Source organism: Lethenteron reissneri, chromosome 62, assembly GCF_015708825.2.
Source record: "Lethenteron reissneri isolate LAM-NWPU_2019-01 chromosome 62, ASM1570882v1, whole genome shotgun sequence".
Classification (NCBI taxonomy): domain Eukaryota; kingdom Metazoa; phylum Chordata; class Hyperoartia; order Petromyzontiformes; family Petromyzontidae; genus Lethenteron; species Lethenteron reissneri.
In genome coordinates, this window is record NC_083840.1 from 4175421 (window position 1) to 4200648 (window position 25228).

The 25228-nt window shown below is 49.3% G+C and overlaps 1 protein-coding gene across 2 annotated transcripts in view; it reads left to right on the plus strand.

Annotated features, from left to right (window-relative positions):
- Window positions 1–1991: 1991 nt before the first annotated feature.
- The window catches only part of LOC133358513 (transmembrane protease serine 3-like), a 33570-nt gene continuing 10333 nt past the window's right edge, over window positions 1992–25228 (plus strand). Inside the window, exons 1-6 of one of the 2 annotated variants that reach the window (XM_061576874.1) lie at window positions 1992–2489; window positions 13262–13402; window positions 13909–14037; window positions 17830–17956; window positions 20888–21007; window positions 24175–24218. In XM_061576874.1, the coding sequence (XP_061432858.1) occupies window positions 2474–2489; window positions 13262–13402; window positions 13909–14037; window positions 17830–17956; window positions 20888–21007; window positions 24175–24218 (577 nt within the window). In that variant the 5' untranslated portion in view covers window positions 1992–2473. The remainder of the gene's footprint in view (window positions 2490–13261; window positions 13403–13908; window positions 14038–17829; window positions 17957–20887; window positions 21008–24174; window positions 24219–25228) is intronic. The other variant, XM_061576873.1, reaches the window with a different exon arrangement.

A 25228-nucleotide genomic window follows, 5' to 3' on the forward strand; every position in this document is an offset into this window, starting at 1 on the left:
ACTGACACACACACTGACACACACACTGACACACACACTGACACACATTTCCCAGGCAGAATGTGGTCAGACTGTGAGTGATTAAATGTTCACCTGGTGATGGCATCAGCTGGTGATGCCACACACTGACACACACACACACACTGACACACGCACACTGACACACACACACACACTGACACACACACACTGACACACACACACACACTGACACACACACACTGACACACACACACACACTGACACACGCACACTGACACACACACACACACTGACACACACACACACACTGACACACACACTGACACACACACACACTGACACACACGCTGAGACACACACACTGATGGCATCAGCTGGAGATGCCACACACTGACACACACACACACACACTGACACACACACTGACACACACACACACTGACACACACGCTGAGACACACACACGCTGACACACACACGCTGACACACACACACTGATGGCATCAGCTGGAGATGCCACACACTGACACACACACACACACACTGACACACATACTGACACACACACACACTGACACACACGCTGAGACACACACACGCTGACACACACACGCTGACACACACACACTGATGGCATCAGCTGGTGATGCCACACACTGACACACACACACACACTGACACACACACTGACACACACACACACTGACACACACGCTGAGACACACACACGCTGACACACACACGCTGACACACACACACTGATGGCATCAGCTGGTGATGCCACACACTGACACACACACACACACTGACACACACACTGACACACACACACTGACACACACGCTGAGACACACACACGCTGACACACACACACTGATGTCATCAGCTGGAGATGCCATTATATTGCCCTCAAGGGCTTCTCCACTCACGGGCGCGAGCGGGTGAGTGGCGTTGCGTAACCGGCGTGCCAGTGCGTGTGTGTGCCAGTGCGTGTGTGTGTGTGCGCCAGTGCGTGTGTGTGCCAGTGCGTGTGTGTGCCAGTGCGTGTGTGTGTGTGCGCCAGTGCGTGTGTGCCAGTGCGTGTGTGTGCCAGTGCGTGTGTGTGCGCCAGTGCGTGTGTGTGCCAGTGCGTGTGTGTGCCAGTGTGTGTGCGTGCGTGCCAGCGCATGCGTGCGTGTGTGTGTGCCAGTGTGTGTGTGTGTGCGTGTGCGTGCCAGTGCGTGTGTGCGCCAATGCGTGCGTGTGCCCGTGTGTGTGCGTGTGACAGTGCGTGTGTGCGTGCATGCCCATGCGTGTGTGCGTGTGTGACAACACGTGTGTCAACACGTGTGTGTGAGTGTCAACACGTGTGTGTGTGTGTCAACACGTGTGTGTGTAAGTATGCGCGTGGGGAGCGGAAATGCAGTGGTTAGCGCGGTGCGCTATGAACCGGTTTCTGGCCTCCCCTAGGTCTACTCAGCCTTAAAACACGAGTACCTGGTGTGTTGCGTGTATTAAACGCCAGCAATGGGAGACAAAGGCGGCCGGGCGTGGTACTGGCATTACCCACCCACCCCCTCGTGTGCCGTGCCGGCCTTCATAGGTGCTACTCGCTAACAGCACTTGCCCCTACAGTCTGTTACAGGCTATACGGGGGGTCTTTGTCTTTGTATATGTGTCTCTGTGTTTACCTGTGGTGATGTCTGTGTATGGGTCTGTGCTTGTGTATCTGTGTGTGTCGACTCAGCCTCAAATGAGTACCTGGTGCATTGTGTAGTAAACATTGCCACTGGGGAGACAAAGGCGGCCGGGCGTGGTGCTGGCCACCCACCCCCTCGTGTGCCGTGCCGGCATTCATAGGTGCTCGCTAACAGCACTTGCCCCTACAGTCTGTTAAGGCTATACGGGGGATCTTTGTCTTCGTGTGTAGATTTAGATTCGCAGATGTCGCTCACAAAGAAAAGCTACGTAAGTTCCCGAGGGGAGGGGTGGTGGTGGTGGGGTGGGGGTGTGGGGGTGTGGAAAATGACACACACACAGAGACTCACACGTAGACACACACGTAGAGACACACAGACTCACACGTAGATACACACACACTCACACGCAGAGAGACACACACACTCACACGTAGAGACACAAACACAGACTCACACGAAGAGGCACGCACACAGACACACACACTTAGAGAGACACACACACAGAGAGACGCAGACTCACACATAGATACACACACAGATAGACACACACACATAGATACACACACACACATAGATACACACACACACATAGAAACACACACACATATAGACACACACACACAGAGACACACACACATAGAGACACACGAAGACTAACACACGTATACAAACCCATGCAGGGGTAGACACACACCCACACCACACGCACACACCCACACACACCCACACACACCTACACATCCACACACCCACACAGATACAAACTGGATCGTCAACTAAATCTTCAGTAATTCTGAAGACACGAAGAAGACATGACGGAAGGCGGAGGTAGGTGAAGTGTACCTGTGTGTTCCTGTGTGTGTGTGTACCTGTGTGTGTGTGTACCTGTGTGTATGTGTGTGTGTACCTGTGTGTGTGTGTCGGTGTGTGTGTACCTGTGTGTGTGTACCTGTGTGAGTGTACCTGTGTGTGTGTACCTGTGTGTGTACCTGTGTGTGTGTGTACCTGTGTGTGTGTGTCGGTGTGTGTGTACCTGTGTGTGTACCTGTGTGTGTGTACCGGTGTGTGTGTGCACCTGTGTGTACCTGTGTGTGTATACCTGTGTGTGTATACCTGTGTGTGTGTACCTGTGTGTGTGTACCTGTGTGTGTACCTGTGTGTGTGTGTGTCGGTGTGTGTGTACCTGTGTGTGTACCTGTGTGTGTGTACCTGTGTGTGTGTGTACCTGTGTGAGTGTACCTGTGTGTGTGTACCTGTGTGTGTACCTGTGTGTGTGTACCTGTGTGTGTGTACCTGTGTGTGTGTGTACCTGTGTGTGTGTGTACCTGTGTGTGTGTACCTGTGTGTGTGTGTGTGTGTACCTGTGCGTGTGTACCTGTGCGAGTGTACCTGTGTGAGTGTACCTGTGTGTGTACCTGTGTGTGTGTGTACCGGTGTGTGTGTGCACCTGTGTGTACCTGTGTATGTGTACCTGTGTGTGTGTGTATCTGTGTGTGTACCTGTGTGTGTGTACCTGTGTGTGTGTGTACCTGTGTGTGTGTGTGTACCTGTGTGTGTGTGTACCTGTGTGTGTGTGTGTGTACCTGTGCGTGTGTACCTGTGTGTGTGCCTGTGTGTGTAACTGTGTGTGTGTATCTGTGTGTGTGTGTACCTGTGTGTGTGCCTGTGTGTGTACCTGTGTGTGTACCTGTGTGTGTCTGTGTGTGTGTGTACCTGTGTGTGTACCTGTGTGTGTGTACCTGTGTGTGTGTGTACCCGTGTGTGTGTGTACCTGTGTGTACTTGTGTGTGTGTACCTGTGTGTGTAACCAGTGTGTGTGTCTACCTGTGTGTGTCTAACTTTGTGTCTACCTGTGTATGTCTGTCTACCTGTATGTGTGTCTACCTCTGTGTGTACCTGTGTGTACCTGTGTGTGTGTACCTGTCTGTACCTGTGTGTGTGTACCTGTGTGTCTACCTGTGTGTGTGTGTCTACCTGTGTGTGTGTGTACCTGTGCGTGTACCTGTGTGTGTACCTGTGTGTACCTGTGTGTGTACCTGTGTGTACCTGTGTGTGTACCTGTGTGTACCTGTGTGTGTGTGTACCTGTGTGTGTATGTACCTGTGTGTGTGTGTACCTGTGTGTGTGTACCTGTGTGTACTTGTGTGTACCTATGCGTGTGTACCTGTGTGTACCTGTGTGTGTGTGTACCTATGCGTGTGTACCTGTGTGTACCTGTGTGTGTGTGTACCTATGCGTGTGTATCTGTGTGTACCTGTGTGTACCTGTGTGTGTGTACCTATGTGTGTGTACCTGTGTGTACCTATGTGTGTGTACCTGTGTGTGTACCTGTGTGTGTACCTATGCGTGTGTACCTGTGTGTGTACCTGGGGAAACGGTCGCTCGCTCCCATCTCATTGTTGACCAAGGCCACTCGGCCACCCCTCCTCTCTTCGCGTCTTTGCCGTCCTTTACTTGCGCGCGTTCCTGCAACAATGGGATAGAGAGAGAGAGAGACAGGGGAAAGGAATGCATTTTCTTGGTTCTTTCGGTAAAGTCACGTAGAAGGGAAATAATAAAATAATAAAAATAAACCAATAAAATAATTCTCACGACGTTTCGGCCACAACTTGAAGATGAATCCCTGCAGTCACGAAAGCGTTAAATCGAAAAAAGGAATGCTTTGTGTGACAACGTTTTATTTGTTGTGCCTGGGTAGTAAGTGTTACTTCCTAATTGCTTATGCCTCGAAAGGAGGTCGTGGGTTCGATACAGACTCTGACGATGCCTGGATATTTGGAGTTTGCGTGTCTCACTCTCTCTCTCATCATCATCACGGTGGCTAAGAGATGTTAACTACCTCGCCTGGTGTACAGGAGGTCGTGGATTCGATCCCGACCCTGACGCCTGCTGCTGTATATTTGGAGTTTGGTTCATTGCGCTATTCTTCTGTGTTGATGCTGGCAAGCGAGGTCCCGTGATGTAGCTGCTCGCCCCGAGCTATAAATGTCCTGAGGGTGGCATTGTCTTTGTGCTAGATTTGAAGCTTTCGTGACTGCAAGGATTCATATTCTTAGGTGTTTTCGGTAAAGTCACGTAGGTAAAACATTAAAATTAATAAAAGTAAAATAAAATAAAAATCACGACGTTGCCTCCGAAACGTCGTGATTTTTTATTTTATTTTACTTTTATTAATTTTAATGTTTTACCTACGTGACTTTACCGAAAACACCTAAGAATATGTCTTTGTGGTGTTCGCCTTTTGCCGTTGTCCCCTGGTGTAGCACTGTTAGTGAGACTCGGCTCTGAAGCTGGGGTGAGGAACGTCAGGTCCGCGGGGCTGTATGAGGACCGCGAAATCATTTGGGTCTGGGCCCTGCCAAGGCAACCGCTGGCATGGACTCGAAATTCAAGAAATCTCGGAGCAAACCTGGAAAAGCAGTTGCGAGTAGCAGCAACATCGTCAATACCAGCAGCTAACATCATCACACGCAGTTCCAGTCCATCGCGTTAGGGGCGAGTTCATGAAACGGTTGACCAAAGATAAGAGGCGAATTCATACTCTTAGGTTTTTTCGGTAAAGTCACGTAGGTAAAAAATAAAATAAAAAAATTACTAAAAGCAATTTAAAGCTTTCGAGACTGCAGGGATTCATCTTCTTGGTTCTTTCGGTAAAGTCACGTAGAAGGGAAGTAATAAACTAATAAAAATAAAACATCATAAAACAATTCTCACGACGTTTCGGCCACAACGCAAGCAGCCGTCCTCAGGTGAAAACGCTGTCGCCTCGACAGACCTGGTTTTCACCTGAGGATGGCTGCTTGCGTTGTGGCCGAAACGTCGTGAGAATTGTTTTATTGAATTATTTTTATTATTTTATTACATCCCTTCTACGTGACTTTACCGAAAGAACCAAGAAGATTACTAAAAGCAATGATAGAAATAAAATAAAATAATAAAAATCACGACGTTTCGGAGGCAACACAAGTCTCCGTCATCAGGTGGGACCGTCACAGCTAAAATTAACTGCATCAAGTAACAGGCGAATGTTTAAGTTGATAATGTTGTATGTCCCCGCGAATGATGTTATATAAATATCCAAATGGCCCTTGGCAAGAAAAGAAAGCTGTCTCTGGTGTGGACCAATCAGTTTCATAAGACAATTCGTCATCATCATCATCAAGGACCAGCATAGCGTGTTTGTTGTTTTAAATCCTTTATATTAAGTTCGCTTGCTTGCTTAGGACCGTGCAAATTTTTCGGTCGTTTTTTAACCCACTTCCCGTGATCCAATCGAGCTGACATTTTGCACACAGACTCGTTGTGCGTGACAATGCATTTTCGTGAAAATATTTTTCTAAAATTTTACACTTTTTAGGGAAAGAAAAAAAAGATTTAATTACCAATTATTTAATGCTGCCAGACAATCATCTGACCCATAGGTGGCAGCCATCTCAAGCCAGAGGACGAGAGGACTCTAGCCGCCCCGATGCCACGCATATAAAGGATTTATAGTGAAAAACTTTGTTTTTACGGGTTAATTTTTATTGCGTGTTCACGACAAGACCCGCGTGTGGTCAACGCAGCGAGACGACTCCGTGCGAAAGGTTTCCGTTTTGTATTTTTACATCTTAACACGACTGTGTTATACCATTAGACCTCCTTTGCCAGTACCAAAATATAATAATAGATTATTTCCCCTTTTGTCTGGCAACAAAACTGACGCCTTTTTTACGAGGATTTATGACAAAAACAACAACAACCGCCATTCGCCACTAAGTGGCGGTGACGTCACCACGACGCTTGTGCCAGGCCATGTGCACCTTGAGGCCACGTGAAGTGTCGAACGCCCGCTGGCAGGTCACGGGGCAGACCCAGCAGGTGCCACGGGTCAACTGACCGAGATGACCGAGATGACTGGCTGATGCACCACCTATGCCCCCTACTGTACCAACTTGCTGTGCTTTAGCCACCCGGCGCTCCGCTCGTTATGACACACACACACAACAACAACCGCGGGGACGTCACCACAACTGTTGTGCCAGGCTAGGTGCACGTTGAGGCCACAAGCCTCCAAAAAGGCCAATCTTGACACCGCTGGTACCGTTCATCGGCAAGTCTACTCAGCTCCACGTCCTCCTGTACCACATCACTCCATCTCTTCTCTAGCCCGTGCCGCGCCCGTTTAGCCCCCTCGATGAGGCCGAACAAAAGTTTTTTACATTATGGGACCTCCTTTGCCAGTAGCAAAATATAGTAATAGGTTTTTACCCTTTTAACTGGCACCAAAACTGACACCTTTATACAAGGGATCATGTTTGCATTAACCACAACACTTGCGGCCAAAATGCAAACAAAAAACACACGATGATAATGTGTGCATTGTTCTTGAAACTGATTGGTCCACACCAAGGGACGGCTTTCTTTTGAGCCTCTGCCCAATTAGTGCTCGACCAGAGGACGCCAAAAGGCGTACAGCAGAGGTCGCAACCGGGTACCCGATACCCGTACCCTACCCGATACCCGGCTACCCGTACCTGGCCGGGTACGGATACCCGTTTGCGACCCTGGTGCGGCCGGGTACGGGTAGGCCGTGAGTCACTGGTGAGTCACCGTTTGTCACTCATTTCCCAACGTCTTGTCTCTTCTCACAATTCAAGTTCCTAGAATCAACCCACCCGCGCCTGCAACATGGCTTCATCCCAGAGGTCGCAATCAGGTACCCGATACCCGTACCCTACCCGTACGGGTACGGCCGGGTACGGGTACCCGTTTGCGACCCTGGTGTGGCCGGGTACGGGTACGGGTAAGGAATCAAAACCCGTTTGCGACCTGGCGTACAGCACCAATTGGGTCGAGGCTCAAAAGAAAGCCATCCCTTAGTGTGGACCAATCAGTTTCAAGAACAATGCCAATATATTATAATATTGGTTCTTTCGGTAAAGTGACGTAGAAGGGAAATAATAAAAGAATGAAAATATAAAACAATACAAATTCTCACGACGTTTCGACTGCAACACAAGCAATCATCGTCAGGTGTGAAATCCACGGCAAGAAAATTTGAAAAAAGTGGCGGTTTTTCAAATTTTCAAAATTTGAAAAAAGTGGCGGTTTTTCTAATTTTAAAAATGTGAAAAAGTGGCGGTTTTTCAAATTTAAAAAAATGTAAAAAGTGGCGGTTTTTCAAATTTTCTAAATTTGAAAAAAGTGGCGGTTTTTCAAATTTTCAAAATTTGAAAAAAGTGGCGGTTTTTCAAATTTTAAAAATGTGAAAAAGTGGCGGTTTTTCAAATTTAAAAAAAATTTAAAAAGTGGCGGTTTTTCAAATTTTCTAAATTTGAAAAAAGTGGCGGTTTTTCTAATTTTCTAAATGTGAAAAAGTGGCGGTTTTTCAAATTTCAAATTTTTTAAAAAGTGGCGGTTTTTCAAATTTAAACAAATTTAAAAAGTGGCGGTTTTTCATATTTAAAAATTTAGAAAAAGTAGCGGTTTTTCAATTTTTCTAAATTAGAAAAAGTGGCGGTTTTTCACATTTTCTTGCTGTGGATTTCACACCTGACGATGATTGCAGTCGAAACGTCGTGATAATTTTTATTGTTTTCTATTTTTATTATTTTATTATTTCCCTTCTACGTGACTTTACCGAAAGAACCAAGAATATGAATCCCTGCAGTTACGAAAGCTTTAAATCAAAATTTAATGGCAATATATTATCATAGTGTGTGTTTTGTTTGCATTTTGACTGCAAGTATTGTGGCTAATGCAGACATTAATCCTTGTTAAAAGGCTTCAGTTTGGCTGCCAGAAAAAGGGGAAAAGCCCTATTATTACGACTGGTTTATTATGGCTAGAAAGGTTCAAACCTATTCTTATACTGGTAGGAACCTCCTGGTTCCACCAGCCCACAGGGGATTATTGTGTCCGTCCGTCCGTCGTGGAGGGTGGGGAAGGGCTGGGTGGGGAGGGTGGGGAGGGGCTGGGTGTAGCTGCTACTACTACACGTGTAGCTACTACTACTACACGTGTAGCTGCTACTACTACACGTGTAGCTGCTACTACTACTACACGTGTAGCTACTACTACTACATGTATAACTACTACTACTACACGTGTAGCTACTACTACTACACGTGTAACTACTACTACTACACGTGCAGCTACTACTACTACTACACGTGTAGCTACTACTACTACATGTATAACTACTACTACTACACGTGTAGCTACTACTACACGTGTAGCTACTATTACACGTACAGCTACTACTACTACTACACGTGTAGCTACTACTACTACATGTATAACTACTACTACTACACGTGTAGCTACTACTACTACACGTGTAGCTACTACTACTACACATGTAGCTACTACTACTACACGTGTAGCTACTACTACTACTACACGTGCAGCTACTACTACTACATGTGCAGCTACTACTACACGTGTAGCTACTACTACACGTGCAGCTACTACTACTACACGTGTAGCTACTACTACTACTACATGTGCAGCTACTACTACTACATGTGTAGCTACTACTACTACTACACGTGTAGCTACTACTACTACTACACGTGTAGCTACTACTACTACACGTGTAGCTACTACTACTACTACACGTGTAGCTACTACTACTACTACACGTGTAACTACTACTACTACACGTGCAGCTACTACTACTACACGCGTAACTACTACTACTACTACATGTATAACTACTACTACTACACGTGTAGCTACTACTACTACACGTGCAGCTACTACTACTACTACACGTGTAGCTACTACTACTACTACACGTGTAGCTACTACTACTACACGTGTAGCTACTACTACTACACGTGTAGCTACTACTACTACACGTGTAGCTACTACTACTACACGTGTAGCTACTACTACTACACGTGTAGCCACTACTACTAGTGTAGCAGCTACTACTACTACATGTATAGCTACTACTACTACATGTGTAACTACTACTACTACACGTGTAGCTACTACTACCACACGTTGAACGGGGAGAGAGCGATGTTTGCCTCGCCACTTTGCCTCTTTCACGCGCCTCGTTGGGAACCGGCCCGGCCTGTTTCCACATTCAAAGTGTGCGCAATCATCCACCGGTTTCCCTGCTCTTCATGCAAATCCAGCCGAGCCGGTTAGGACACATTCAACGCTTCCCTTTGCCGACGACCCACGCTAACAGAATCTAAACAAAACGCTCTCTCTATATATATCTTTTTTGTAAAAAAAAACGTTCTTTTGTTTGCCACGTAGCAGGTTTTTCGCGGACGATATTATCCCTTAAAGAGGGATGGGGGTGGTGGTTTTTCTTGCTGCTGTTTTGTGTTTTGGGGGTATGGTGGCGGGTTTCACGACACATTTATATCGACGCGATCTAATCCAACCCCCTCCACCCCCTCTATTATGGGTATTTTTGTTACATTTTATTTTACCAATCAATCAAACTTTATACTGGTAGCAACCCACTGGTTCCACCAGCTCACAGGGGACTATTGTGTCCGTCCGTCCGTCGTACAGGGAGGGGCTGGGTGGGGAGGGAGGGGCTGGGTGGGGAGAGTGGGGAGGGGGAGGGTGGGGAGGGGCTGGGTGGGGGGGTGGGAAAAGAGGGGCTGGGTAGGGGGTGGGAGGGGTGGGGCTGGGTGGGGAGGGTGGGAAGGGGCTGGGTGGGGAGGGTGGGAAGGGGCTGGGTGGGGAGGGTGGGTGGGGCTGGGTGGGAGGGTTGGGGCTGGGTGGGGAGGGGCTGGTCACCCCGTGGTGCCCTTATAAAACTCAACGTTTAACCTACTCACGCCGGCTTGTGCCCGCCCTCACAGTCGGCCATATTTGCATAATACACCACGCCGCCGTTGACCCTGTAGGCCATTGACCGAGCAACCCGACGATATTTTTAAACATTCTTTTTTATATGTTATGTTTCGGCTTGGGTCTAATTGTCCACGCTCAACTGACGTTGGGTGTAATTGGCCACTTATTTTTAGAAACGATGTAGAAATGCATAGCAGCCAAATACTGGAAAAGCGTGTTTTAGGGTATTTGGGTAAAACCAAGATTACAATGTGATCTCCTCCACCGGCAGGCAAGGCTGCGTTGGCTGGGTCATGTAGCCCGCATGCCCAGCCACCGCATGCCGAAACAGCTTTTGTTCGGCCGGATAGAGGGGGCTTAACGGGCGCGGCACGGGCTAGAGAAGAGATGGAGTGTTGTGGTACAGGAGGACGTGGAGCTGAGTGGACTTGCCGATGACTGGTACCAGCGGTGTCAAGATCGGCCTCTGTGGAGGAGGCTCGTGAAGGACGCTACTGGGCAGTTGGAGGCAGTCGCCCTCCAGCAACAACAACGGAGGGCGGAGGAGCGACGCTCACAACAACGAGCGGAGCGCCGGGCGGATAAAACGCAGCAAATTGGCACAGTAGGGGGCACAGGTGGTGCATCAGCCAGTCATCTCGGCCAGTCAACCCGTGGCACCTGGGTCTGTCCCGTGACCTTCTGCACCTAGCCTGGCACAGCAGTCAACCCATGGCACCTGGGTCTGTCCCGTGACCTCCTGCACCTAGCCTGGCACAGCAGTCAACCCATGGCACCTGGGTCTGTCCCGTGACCTCCTGCACCTAGCCTGGCACAGCAGTCAACCCACGGCACCTGGGTCTGTCCCGTGACCTCCTGTACCTAGCCTGGCACAAGCAGTCAACCCATGGCACCTGGGTCTGTCCTGTGACCTCCTGCACCTTGCATGTCACATCAATCAACCCCATAACACCTGAGCCTGCCCCATGACCTGCCAAAAGCAAGCCTTCCATCATTCAAGTGAAGGCTTCGGAGTGCACCTAGCCTGGCACAAGCGCCGTGGTCACATCCCTGTCACTTGGTGGCTAGTTGACGCTGCGTCTGCACCTGTGCGTGCGTGTCTGCGTTGGCGCTCCGAACCCGGCGACCCGAGTTCGATTCCCGCTCACGGCCAACACCACCAGTGACGATGACACTGGTCAACAACAAAAAAAACATGTTTTTCTGGCCTGGACTTTTGCAGCTGTTCTAGACTAATTTCAGGGTGCTGATTCCAAATCTGATCTCAGATTTGCTCCATCACATCTCATTTTTATTTCCTTTATATTAAGTTCACTTGCTTGCTTGCTTGCGCGCTTACGACCATGCAAATCTTTCGGTCGTTTTTTAACCCACTTCCCGTGATCCAATCGAGCTGACATTTTGCACACAGACTCGTTGTGTGTGACACTTTATTTTCGTGAAAAAATGTTTCCAAAATTTTCCACTTTTTAGGGAAAAAAAATTTCATATTTAATTTAAAATACCAATGTGATAAAAATGAAACTCTTTCTCAAGAAAAACAGAAATGAATAATAAAATAAAACCGATGCCACGCATATAAAGGATTTATAGTGAAAAACTTTGTTTTAACGGGTTAATTTTTATGCTATCGGCATTCCCCATTTTCATTGATTTTACCAGAAATTAACTCTGTCACTTATGATTGCAAGTTGTTGCGAGTCAGTGACTGCTTTAGTGTTAAAATATGGTGCTGTATTTTTAGGATAGTGTGTTTATAATATCATTTTATGTAGATATCCACATTGATTTAATAGTTTTCTTCTGCAGTTTTTATTGAAAATGCATTGTTCGATATCTCAAAAACCTGATGTGATAGACAAAAACTGATGCCAGATTTTGAATCAGCACTCCAAAATTACCTTAAAACCATTGGAATACCTTATGCCAGAAAAAAGTGTCTTGACCAGTGTTATTTGAACCGGTCCTGGGCCTCCCCCTAAGTCAACTCAGCCTCAAATGAGTACCTGGTGCGGTGTGTAAACATCGCCGCTGGGGAGACAAAGGCGGCCGGGCGTGGTGGTAGGTGGTGACCACACCGCCAACACCCCCTCGTGTGCCGTTCCAGCCCTCCATAGCTGCTGCAGCTACTCGCCAACAGCACTTGCCCCCCAGACAGTCTGTTGCAGACTAGAGACGGGGGATCTTTGTCTGTATTAGGGGCGTAGGATCTCAGGTAAACGAGCTGTCATCCATAATTAACGTGAGGGCAGCGGGGGGCACTGCAAGGGACAGCCGAGACACGGACAGTTGAGACACGCGGGAGACACGCGGGAGACACGCGGGAGACACGCGGGAGACAATTTGAGATCGGAGAGACATGGACAGATACGCTCGAACTTTACCGGCAATTATTTTTTGTTTGCCAGGTCAGGCCTACTGAGCTGGAAATGTCTCTTTTTTAGAAGCCACCTGATCACGTGGACATTTATAGCAGCAGCAGCCAAATACGCAAAACGCTCAATTCTAAATGTGGAGGGGGACCCGCAGATACATCCATGCGACAAGGGAGAGAGAGAGAGACACGCAAACTCCAAATATACAGCAGCAGGCGTCAGAGTCGGGATCGAACCCACGACCTCCTGTAGACCAGGCGAGGTAGTTAACATCTCCTAGCCACCGTGATGATGATGAGAGAAAGACGCAAACGCCAGGAGAGTGATGAGACAGTGAAGATGTAGAAATGTGAGCGAGAGAGAGAGACGAGATTGTGTTTCTTCTCCCCCCCCCCACCCCCCTCCGTGGCCCCCCAGAGCCCCCCGTGTCCATCCAGCCCCCCACTTCCCAGGTGACCAATCGCAGCCGCCGCCGCAAGCGCCGCCTGATCGTCGTCGGGGTGGGAGTGGCGGCCATCCTCCTGCTCGGCGCCGCAGTGCTGCTCGCTTGCCTCCTGGGTGCGGGGTCACGCGGGGTCACACGCGGGGTCACGCGGGGGGTCACGTGGGGTCACGTGGGGATCACGTGGGGTCACGTGGGGGGTCACGCGAGGTCACGTGGGGTCACGTGGGGGTCACGCGAGGTCACGTGGGGTCACGTGGGGGGTCACGCGGGGGGTCACGCACGGGGTCACGCGGGGTCATGCAGACAGACACGCAGGGTCACCCGGGGTCACGCGGGGTCACGCGGGGGGTCACGCAGACAGACACGCGGGGTCACGTGGGGACGCAGACACGGGACGTGGTTTGCCGTGCGACCCCCTCATACCCCCCCTCCCCCCCCTCCCTCACCCCCCTCACCCCCTCCCACCCCCCTTATCCCCCTCACCCCCCTCCCATCCCCCCTGATCCCCCCTAACACACCCCCAAACCCCCTTCTCACCCTCCTCCCACCCCCCCTGACCCCCCCCTCACCCCTCTCCTCCCCTCCCACTGCCCCCTCACCCCCCTCCCCCTCCCCGCAGCCCTCAAGGGGCTGGCCGTGAGCTCGTGTGCCGACGGTTCGTGCACCAACCCCGTGCAGTCGCAGGGGAACTCGAGCAACGAGAGTTGCGCCGACTGCGGGGCCTCCTCGCGGCTGCTGGCAACCGGAGGTATTGTTCTGTAGTTCTATTGTTCTGCTGGCCTATTGTTCTATTGTTATGTTGTTCGGCTGTTCTACTGTTCTATTGTTATACTGTTATATTGTTCTATTGTTATATAGTTATGTTGTTCTGCTGTTATATTGTTATGTTGTTCTATTGTTATGTTGTTCTGCTGTTCTATTGTTCTATTGTTCTACTGTTCTATTGTTATACTGTTATATTGTTCTATTGTTATATAGTTATGTTGTTCTGCTGTTATATTGTTATGTTCTATTGTTATGTTGTTCTGCTGTTCTATTGTTCTATTGTTATACTGTTCTATTGTTCTGCTGTTCTACTGTTATACTGTTCTATTGTTATGCTGTTCTACTGTTCTGCTGTTCTATTATTCTACTGTTCTATCGTTCTGCTGTTCTATTGTTATATAGTTATATTGTTGTGTTGTTCTGCCGTTCTATTGTTATGTTGTTATGTTGTTCTGCTGTTCTATTGTTCTATTGTTATACTGTTCTATTGTTCTGCTGTTCTACTGTTCTATTGTTCTTCTGTTCTATTGTTCTACTGTTCTATTGTTCTGTTGGTCTATTGTTCTGCTGTTCTATTGTTCTGCTGTTCTACTGTTCTGCTGTTCTATTGTTCTGCTGTTCTACGGTTCTACTGTTCTATTGTTCTGCTGTTCTACTGTTCTACTGTTCTATTGTTCTGCTGTTCTATTGTTCTATAGTTCTACTGTTCTGCTGTTCTACTGTTCTGCTGTTCTACTGTTCTGCTGTTCTACTGTTCTGCTGTTCTATCGTTCTGCTGTTCTATTATTCTACTGTTCTATTGTTCTGCTGGCACCAAAGGCAAAGGGTGCCCTTGAACCGACCCCCCCAAGTGTAGCCTCCACTGAACTCCCGGGGCAAGTGCGACGGCGCTTGTGACGAGGGTCGTGGTGACAACGCCACTCCCGGCCGCCTTTGTCTCCACGCCCCCCCCCCCACCCAGTGGGGCTGATTCATAGACACCAGTGGGGGGCCACGGGGGGGTCAGAGGGTGACGACGAGTTACAAACACAAACACGACGCCACTACAAAGTGCGAGAGTTAAACAAAGCACCCGCGTGTGTGTGTGTGTGTTCCTGTGTGTGTGTGTGTGTCACACGTGTGTGTGTGTGTCAGTGTGTGTGTGTGTCACCCGTGTGTGTGTGTGTGTCCCTGTGTGTGTGTGTGTCCCTGTGTGTGTGTGTGTGTCCCTATGTGTGTGTGTCCCTGTGTGTGTGTGTGTCACACGTGTGTGTGTGTGTCAGTGTGTGTGTGTGTCACCCGTGTGTGTGTGTGTGTGTCCCTGTGTGTGTGTGTGTTCCCTGTGTGTGTGTGTGTGTCCCTGTGTGTGTGTGTCCCTGTGTGTGTGTGTGTCACACGTGTGTGTGTGTGTCAGTGTGTGTGTGTGTCACCCGTGTGTGTGTGTGTGTGTCCCTGTGTGTGTGTGTGTCCCTGTGTGTGTGTGTGTGTCCCTGTGTGTGTGTGTCCCTGTGTGTGTGTGTGTCACACGTGTGTGTGTGTGTCAGTGTGTGTGTGTGTCACCCGTGTGTGTGTGTGTGTCCCTGTGTGTGTGTGTGTCCCTGTGTGTGTGTGTGTGTCCCTGTGTGTGTGTGTCCCTGTGTGTGTGTGTGTCACACGTGTGTGTGTGTGTCAGTGTGTGTGTGTGTCACCCGTGTGTGTGTGTGTGTCCCTGTGTGTGTCCCTGTGTGTGTGTGTGTCCCTGTGTGTGTGTGTCCCTGTGTGTGTGTGTGCCACACGTGTGTGTGTGTGTCAGTGTGTGTGTGTGTCACCCGTGTGTGTGTGTGTGTGTCCCTGTGTGTGTGTGTGTCCCTGTGTGTGTGTGTGTCCCTGTGTGTGTGTGTCCCTGTGTGTGTGTGTGTCACACGTGTGTGTGTGTCCCTGTGTGTGTGTGTGTCCCTGTGTGTGTGTGTGTGTCCCTGTGTGTGTGTGTGTCAGTGTGTGTGTGTGTCACCCGTGTGTGTGTGTGTGTGTCCCTGTGTGTGTGTGTGTCCCATGTCTCACGGTGTGTGTGTCACCTGTGTGTGTGTGTCACCTGTGTGTGTGTCACCTGTGTGTGTGTGTCACCTGTGTGTGTGTGTCACCTGTGTGTCTGTGTCACCTGTGTGTGTGTGTCACCTGTGTGTGTGTGTCACCTGTGTGTGTGTGTCACCTGTGTGCGTGTGTCACCTGTGTGTCTATGTCACCTGTGTGTGTGTGTCACCTGTGTGTGTGTGTCACCTGTGTGTGTGTGTCACCTGTGTGCGTGTGTCACCTGTGTGTGTGTGTGTCACCCGTGTCTCCCCCCGTGTCTCCCCGTGTCTGCCCGTGTCTCCCCGTGTCTCACCCCGTGTCTCTCCGTGTCTCTCATCGTCTCTCCCCATGTCTCCCCATGTCTCCCCGTGTCTCCCCGTGTCTCTCCCCGTGTCTCCCCGTGTCTCTCCCCGTGTCTCTTCCCGTCTCACCCCGTGTCTCCCCGTGTCTCTCCCCGTCTCACCCCGTGTCTCCCCGTGTCTCCCCGTCTCATCCCGTGTCTCCCCGTGTCTCCCCGTGTCTTCCCGTGTCTTTCCCCGTGTCTCCCCGTGTCTCCCCCCGTGTCTCAGCGTGTCTCACCCCGTGTCTCTCCGTATCTCTCCCCGTGTCTCCCCGTCTCTCTCCGTGTCTCCCCGTCTCACCCCGTGTCTCCCCGTGTCTCTCCCAGTGTCTCCCCGTGTCTCCCCGTGTCTCTCCCCGTGTCTCTCCCCGTGTCTCCCCGTGTCTCCCCCCGTGTCTCCCCGTGTCTCTCCCCGTGTCTCTCCGTGTCTCTCCCCGTGTCTCTCCCCGTGTCTCCCCGTGTCTCCCCCCGTGTCTCACCGTGTCTCACCCCGTGTCTCTCCGTGTCTCTCCCCGTGTCTCCCCGTGTCTCACCGTGTCTCACCCCGTGTCTCTCCGTGTCTCTCCGTGTCTCTCCCCGTGTCTCCCCGTGTCTCCCCGTGTCTCTCCCCGTGTCTCCCCGTGTCTCACCGTGTCTCACCGTGTCTCACCCCGTGTCTCTCCGTGTCTCTCCCCGTGTCTCCCCGTGTCTCCCCGTGTCTCTCCCCGTGTCTCCCCGTGTCTCTCCCCGTGTCTCTCCCCGTCTCTCCCCGTGTCTCCCCGTGTCTCTCCCCGTCTCACCCCGTGTCTCCCCGTGTCTCCCCGTCTCACCCCGTGTCTCCCCGTGTCTCCCCGTGTCTCCCCGTGTCTCTCCCCGTGTCTCCCCGTGTCTCTCCCCGTGTCTCTCCCCGTCTCACCCCGTGTCTCCCCGTGTCTCTCCCCGTCTCACCCCGTGTCTCCCCGTGTCTCCCCGTCTCACCCGTGTCTCCCCGTGTCTCCCCGTGTCTCCCCGTGTCTCTCCCCGTGTCTCCCCGTGTCTCCCCCCGTGTCTCACCGTGTCTCACCCCGTGTCTCCCCGTGTCTCTCCCCATGTCTCCCCATGTCTCACCCTGTCTCCCCGTGTCTCCCCGTGTCTCCCCGTGTCTCCCCGTCTCTCCCCGTGTCTCCCCGTGTCTCTACCCGTGTCTCCCCGTGTCTCTCCCCATGTCTCCCCATGTCTCACCCTGTCTCACCCTGTCTCCCCGTGTCTCCCCGTGTCTCCCCGTGTCTCCCCGTGTCTCCCCGTCTCTCCCCGTGTCTCCCCGTGTCTCCCCGTGTCTCCCCGTCTCTCCCCGTGTCTCACCGTGTCTCACCCCGTGTCTCCCCGTGTCTCTCCCCATGTCTCCCCGTGTCTCCCCGTGTCTCCCCGTGTCTCCCCGTGTCTCCACAGTGCAGTTTAATGGAGACGCGTCTCTCGTCTACCTGAGGGACAGGTTCCAGCGATGGTCGCCGCTTTGCTTCGACTCGTGGACCTCGAACTACAGAGCGCAGCTGTGCAGAGGCATGGGCTACAACGGGTAACCACCACCACCACCACCAACAACAACAACATCAACCATGTCAACAACAATAAACACAACCATAGCCACGATAGCCACAACAATGGCCTCAACAACGATTAGAATAGCGACGACTATGGAGCCATGGGCTACAACAACCACCAACAACAACCATGTTAACAGCAATAACCACAACCATAACCGCGATAGCAACAACAATTACCTCAACAACAACAGATAACTCAACAACAACAGCAATTACTTCAACAACAATTACCTCAACAACAACAACAGCAATTACTTCAACAACAACAACAGATACCTCAACAACAACAGAAATTACTTCAACAAAAATTACTTCAACAACAACAACAACAGATACTTCAACAACAACAGCAATTACTTCAACAACAATTACCTCAACAACAACAACAGATACCTCAACAACAACAGCAATTACTTCAACAACAATTACTTCAACAACAACAAAAGATACCTCAACAACAACAGAAATTACTTCAACAAAAATTACTTCAACAACAACAACAACAGATACTTCAACAACAACAGTAATAACTTCAACAACAATTACCTCAACAACAACAAAAGATACCTCAACAACAACAGAAATTACTTCAACAAAAATTACTTCAACAACAACAACAACAGATACTTCAACAACAACAGCAATTACTTCAACAACAATTACTTCAACAACAACAAAAGATACCTCAACAACAACAGAAATTACTTCAACAAAAATTACTTCAACAACAACAACAACAACAACAGATACTTCAACAACAACAGCAATTACTTCAGCAACAATTACCTCAACAACAACAACAGATACCTCAACAACAACAGCAATTACTTCAACAACAATTACTTCAACAACAACAAAAGATACCTCAACAACAACAGAAATTACTTCAACAAAAATTACTTCAACAACAACAACAACAGATACTTCAACAACAACAGAAATTACTTCAACAAAAATTACTTCAACAACAACAACAACAACAGATACTTCAACAACAACAGCAATTACTTCAGCAACAATTACCTCAACAACAACAACAGATAACTCAACAACAACAGCAATTACTTCAACAACAATTACCTCAACAACAACAAGAATTTTGATTTAAAGCTTTCGTAGACTGCGGGGATTCATATCCTTGGTTCTATCGGTAAAGTCACGTGGAAGGGAAACAATAAAATAAAAATACAAATATATAAAACGATAAAATTCTCACGACGTTTCGACTGCAACACAAGCAATCATCGGCGTCAGGTGTGAAAACCACAGCAAGAAAATTTGAAAAAAGTGGCGTTTTTTTTTCTTTTTAACGTCAGCACCATGGACAGCGATTTGGCAGTTGGTCAGATGGAAGAGTCCATCTGTGTTCGGAAAAATTAACCCGTAAAAACAAAGTTTTTCACTATAAATCCTTTATATGCGTGGCGGCTAGAGTCCTCTCGTCCTCTGGCTTGAGATGGCTGCCACCTATGGGTCAGATGATTGCCTGCCACCATTAAGCAATTGGTAATTAAATATAATTTATTTTTCCTAAAAAGTGTAAAATTTTGCAAAAAATTTTCACGAAAATAAATTGTCACGCACAACGAGTCTGTGTGGAAAATGTCAGCTCGATTGGATCACGGGAAGTGGGTTAAAAAACGACCGAAAGATTTGCACGGTCGTAAGCGCGCAAGCAAGCAAGCAAGTGAACTTAATATAAAGGATTTAAATAAAAAAAACGACCGAAAGATTTGCACGGTCGTAAGCGCGCAAGCAAGCAAGCAAGCGAACTTAATATAAAGGATTTAAATAAAAAAACGACCGAAAGATTTGCACGGTCGTAAGCGCGCAAGCAAGCAAGCAAGCGAACTTAATATAAAGGATTTAAATAAAAAAACGACCGAAAGATTTGCACGGTCGTAAGCGCGCAAGCAAGCAAGCAAGCGAACTTAATATAAAGGATTTAAAAAGAGGGGGGAGATGGCGAGAATGGAATGCGGTCTGAAAGTCACCGCAAGCATGAACACAATCAAACAAGACCCGAAATGGTTGATCAAATCCTTCCAATGATTGCTGAGCCAGAATCCATCTTCTCGGTTGAAATTGTCTCGGTGTTTGTATTTGTGGATGGCCTCATGAACGGATCTCTCATGGTGGCCACATGGCTTGCAGAGAATCTCTGTGTGATGATGCTGATGATGATGTTGCTAATGATGTTGATGTTGCTGATGATGATGTTGCTGATGATGATGTTGCTGCTGATGATACTGATGATGATGTTGTTGCTGATTATGATGTTGCTGATGATGCTGCTGCTGATGATGATACTGATGATACTGATGATGATGTTGCTGATGATGATGACGTTGCTGATGATGATGTTGCTGATGATGATGTTGCTGATGATGATACTGATGATGATACTGATGATGCTGATGATGATGTTGCTGATGATGATGATGTTGCTGATGATGATATTGCTGATGATGATGATGTTGCTGATGATGTTGCTGATGGCGTTGTTGCTGATGATGCTGCTGATGATGATAATGATGTTGCTGATGATGATGTTGCTGATGATGCTGCTGATGATGATAATGATGTTGCTGATGATGATGTTGCTGATGATGATGTTGCTGATGGTGATGCTGCTGATGATGATGCTGCTGATGATGATGATGTTGTTGCTGATGATGTTGCTGATGATGATGTTGCTGATGATGTTGCTGATGATGATGTTGCTGATGATGATGTTGCTGATGATGTTGCTGATGATGATGTTGCTGATGATGTTGCTGATGATGATGCTGCTGATGATGATGTTGCTGATGATGATGATGATGTTGCTGATGATGATGTTGCTGATGATGATGTTGCTGATGATGATGCTGCTGATGATGATGTTGCTGATGATGCTGTAGGTTTGTGAGTGGTGACCTCGCCCTGGTGAGCTCCCTGAAGGTCGCCCCCATGCGGTTCGCTCACCTCGCGCTCACCACGAACTTCAACAGCAGCCAGATCGCTCAGCTCGCAAGCTTCGAGTGAGAAACCAGCCTCACCACTCACTCACCACTAGTACACTCACCACTCACTCACCACTCACTCACCACTCACTCACCACTCACTCACCACTCACTCACCACTCACTCACCTCGTCCTCACCACGAACTTCAACAGCAGCCAGATCACTCAGTTCGCAAGCTTCGAGTGAGAAACCAGCCTCACCACTAGTGCACTCACTCACCACTCACTCACCACTCACTCACCACTCACTCACCACTCACTCACCTCGTGCTCACCACGAACTTCAACAGCAGCCAGATCACTCAGCTCGCAAGCTTCAAGTGAGAAACCAGCCTCACCACTAGTGCACTCACTCACCACTCACTCACCACTAGTACACTCACCACTCACTCACCACTCTGTACACTCACCACTCACTCACCACTAGTACACTCACCACTCACTCACCACTAGTACACTCACCACTCACTCACCACTAGTACACTCACCACTCACTCACCACTCTGTACACTCACCACTCACTCACCACTCACTCACCACTCACTCACCACTCTGTACACTCACCACTCACTCACCACTCTGTACACTCACCACTCACTCACCATTAGTACACTCACCACTCACTCACCACTCTGTACACTCACCACTCACTCACCACTCTGTACACTCACCACTCACTCACCACTAGTACACTCACCACTCACTCACCACTCTGTACACTCACTACTCACTCACCACTAGTACACTCACCACTCACTCACCACTACACTCACCACTAGTACACTCACCACTCACTCACCACTAGTACACTCACCACTCACTCACCACTCACTCACCACTAGTACACTCACCACTCACTCACCACTCACTCACCACTAGTACACTCACTAGTACACTCACCACTCACTCACCACTCACGCACCACTAGTACACTCACTAGTACACCACCATCACTCACCACTCACTCACCACTCACTCACCACTCACTCACCATTCACTCACCACTAGTACACTCACCACTCACTCACCACTCACTCACCACTAGTACACTCACCACTACACTCACCACTAGTACACTCACCACTCACTCACCACTCACTCACCACTAGTACACTCACCACTACACTCACCACTCACTCACCACTCTGTACACTCACCACTCACTCACCACTAGTACACTCACCACTCACTCACCACTCACTCACCACTAGTACACTCACCACTCACTCACCACTAGTACACTCACCACTTACTCACCACTCACTCACCACTCACTCACCACTCACCACTACACTCACCACTCACTCACCACTACACTCACCACTAGTACACTCACCACTAGTACACTCACCACTAGTACACTCACCACTAGTACACTCACCACTAGTACACTCACCACTAGTACACTCACCACTCACTCACCACTCACTCACCACTCACTCACCACTCACTCACCACTACACTCACCACTAGTACACTCACCACTCACTCACCACTCACTCACCACTACACTCACCACTAGTACACTCGCCACTACACTCACCACTAGTACACTCACCACTACACTCACCACTCACTCACCACTCACTCACCACTAGTACACTCACCACTCACTCACCACTCACTCACCACTAGTACACTCACCACTCACTCACCACCAGTACACTCACCACTCACTCACCACTAGTACACTCACCACTCACTCACCACTCACTCACCACTCACTCACCACTAGTACACTCACCACTCACTCACCACTAGTACACTCACCACTACACTCACCACCTGTACACTCACCACTCACTCACCACTCACTCACCACTACACTCACCACTAGTACACTCACTCACCACTCACCACTACACTCACCACTAGTACACTCACCACTCACTCACCACTAGTACACTCACCACTCACTCACCACTAGTACACTCACCACTCACTCACCACTCTGTACACTCACTCACCACTCACTCACCACTCACTCACCACTAGTACACTCACCATTCACTCACCACCACCCTCACCACTCTATACACTCACCACTCACTCACCACTCACTCACCACTCACTCACCACCACCCTCACCACTCTATACACTCACCACTCACTCACCACTCACTCACCATTCACTCACCACCACCCTCACCACTCTATACACTCACCACTCACTCACCACTCACTCACCACTCACTCACCACTAGTACACTCACCACTACACTCACCACTAGTACACTCACCACTCACTCACCACTAGTACACTCACCACTCACTCACCACTCTGTACACTCACCACTCTGTACACTCACCACTCTGTACACTCACCACGCTATACGCTCACCACCTGCTATACACTCACTCAAACAACCAAAGGTCCCCCGTATAGTCTTAACAGACTGTAGGGGCAAGTGCTGTTCGCGAGTATGTGGGTGAGTGAGTAGGTGAGTGGGTGCGTGAGTGGGTAGGTGAGTGAGTGGGTGAGTGAGTAGGTGAGTATGTTGGTGAGTGAGTAGGTGAGTGAGTGAGTGAGTGATTGAGTGGGTGAGTGAGTGGGTGAGTGAGTGAGTAGGTGAATATGTGGGTGAGTGAGTGGGTGAGTATGTGAGTGAGTGAGTAGGTAAGTATGTGAGTGAGTGAGTGAGTGGGTGAGTATGTGGGTGAGTGAGTAGGTGAGTGAGTGGGTGAGTGAGTGATTGAGTGGGTGAGTGAGTGGGTGAGTGAGTGAGTAGGTGAGTATGTGGGTGAGTGAGGGAGTGAGTAGGTGAGTGAGTAGGTGGGTGAGTGAGTAGGTGAGTGAGTGAGTGGGTGAGTGAGTGAGTAGGTGAGTATGTGGGTGAGTGAGTGAGTAGGTGAGTGAGTGGGTGAGTGAGTGGCTGGTAGCATCACAACCGCTGTGCCACCACTCCCCTGGCACTCACGGCCAACATCAGCGGCGAATATTTGGAGCGGGTCCTGGGCCTCCCCTGGGTCGACTCAGCCTCAAATGTCATCACCGGGAGAGAGACAAAGGCAGCCGGGCGTGGTGCTGGCCACCCACCCCCTCGCGTGCCGTGCCGGCCTTCATAGGTGCTGCTGCTACTCTTTAACAGCACTTGTCCCTACAGTATGTTAAGGCTCTACGGGGGACCTTTGTCTGTGGCTCATGCGTGCTGTGTGCGCTCCTCCCGTGTGTTTACCCCCATAGCTCCGTCTGTAAGTCTGGCAAAGTCGTCGGACTCAAGTGTCAAAGTAAGACACACACACACGCAGACACACACACACACACGCAGACACACACATACATACACACACACATACACACACACACGCAGACACACACACACAGACACACACACATACATACACACACACAGACACACACACACACAGACACACACACACAGACACACACACACAGACACACAGACACACACATACACACACAGACACACACACACAGACACACATACACACACAGACACAGCACACACAGACACACACATACACACACAGACACACACACACAGACACACACACACAGACAACACAGACACACACAGACACACACAGACACACACACAGACACACACATACACACACATACACACACATACACACACACATACATACACACACAGACACACACACACAGACACACATACACATACAGACACAGCACACACAGACACACACAGACACACACATACACACACAGACACACACACAGACACACACACACACAGACAAACACAGACACACACACAGACACACACAGACACACACAGACACACACACAGACACACACAGACACACACACATACACACACAGACACACACAGACACACAGACACACACACAGACACACAGACACACATACACACACATACACACACAGACACACACACACAGACACACACAGCACACACACACACAGACACACACAGACACACACACAGACACACACAGACACACACACACATACAGACACACAGACACACACACACACAGACACACACACACACAGACACACACACAGACAGACAGAAACACACACAGACACATACACAACAATGATGATGCTGCTTTAACTGATGATGCTACTACTGATGATGCCGCTGATGACGATGCTGATGATGCTACTACTGATGATGCTACTACTACTGATGATGCTACTACTACAGCTACTACTACTACTGCTGATGATGCTACTACTACTGATGATGCTACTGCTACTGCTGATGCTGCTACTACTACTGCTA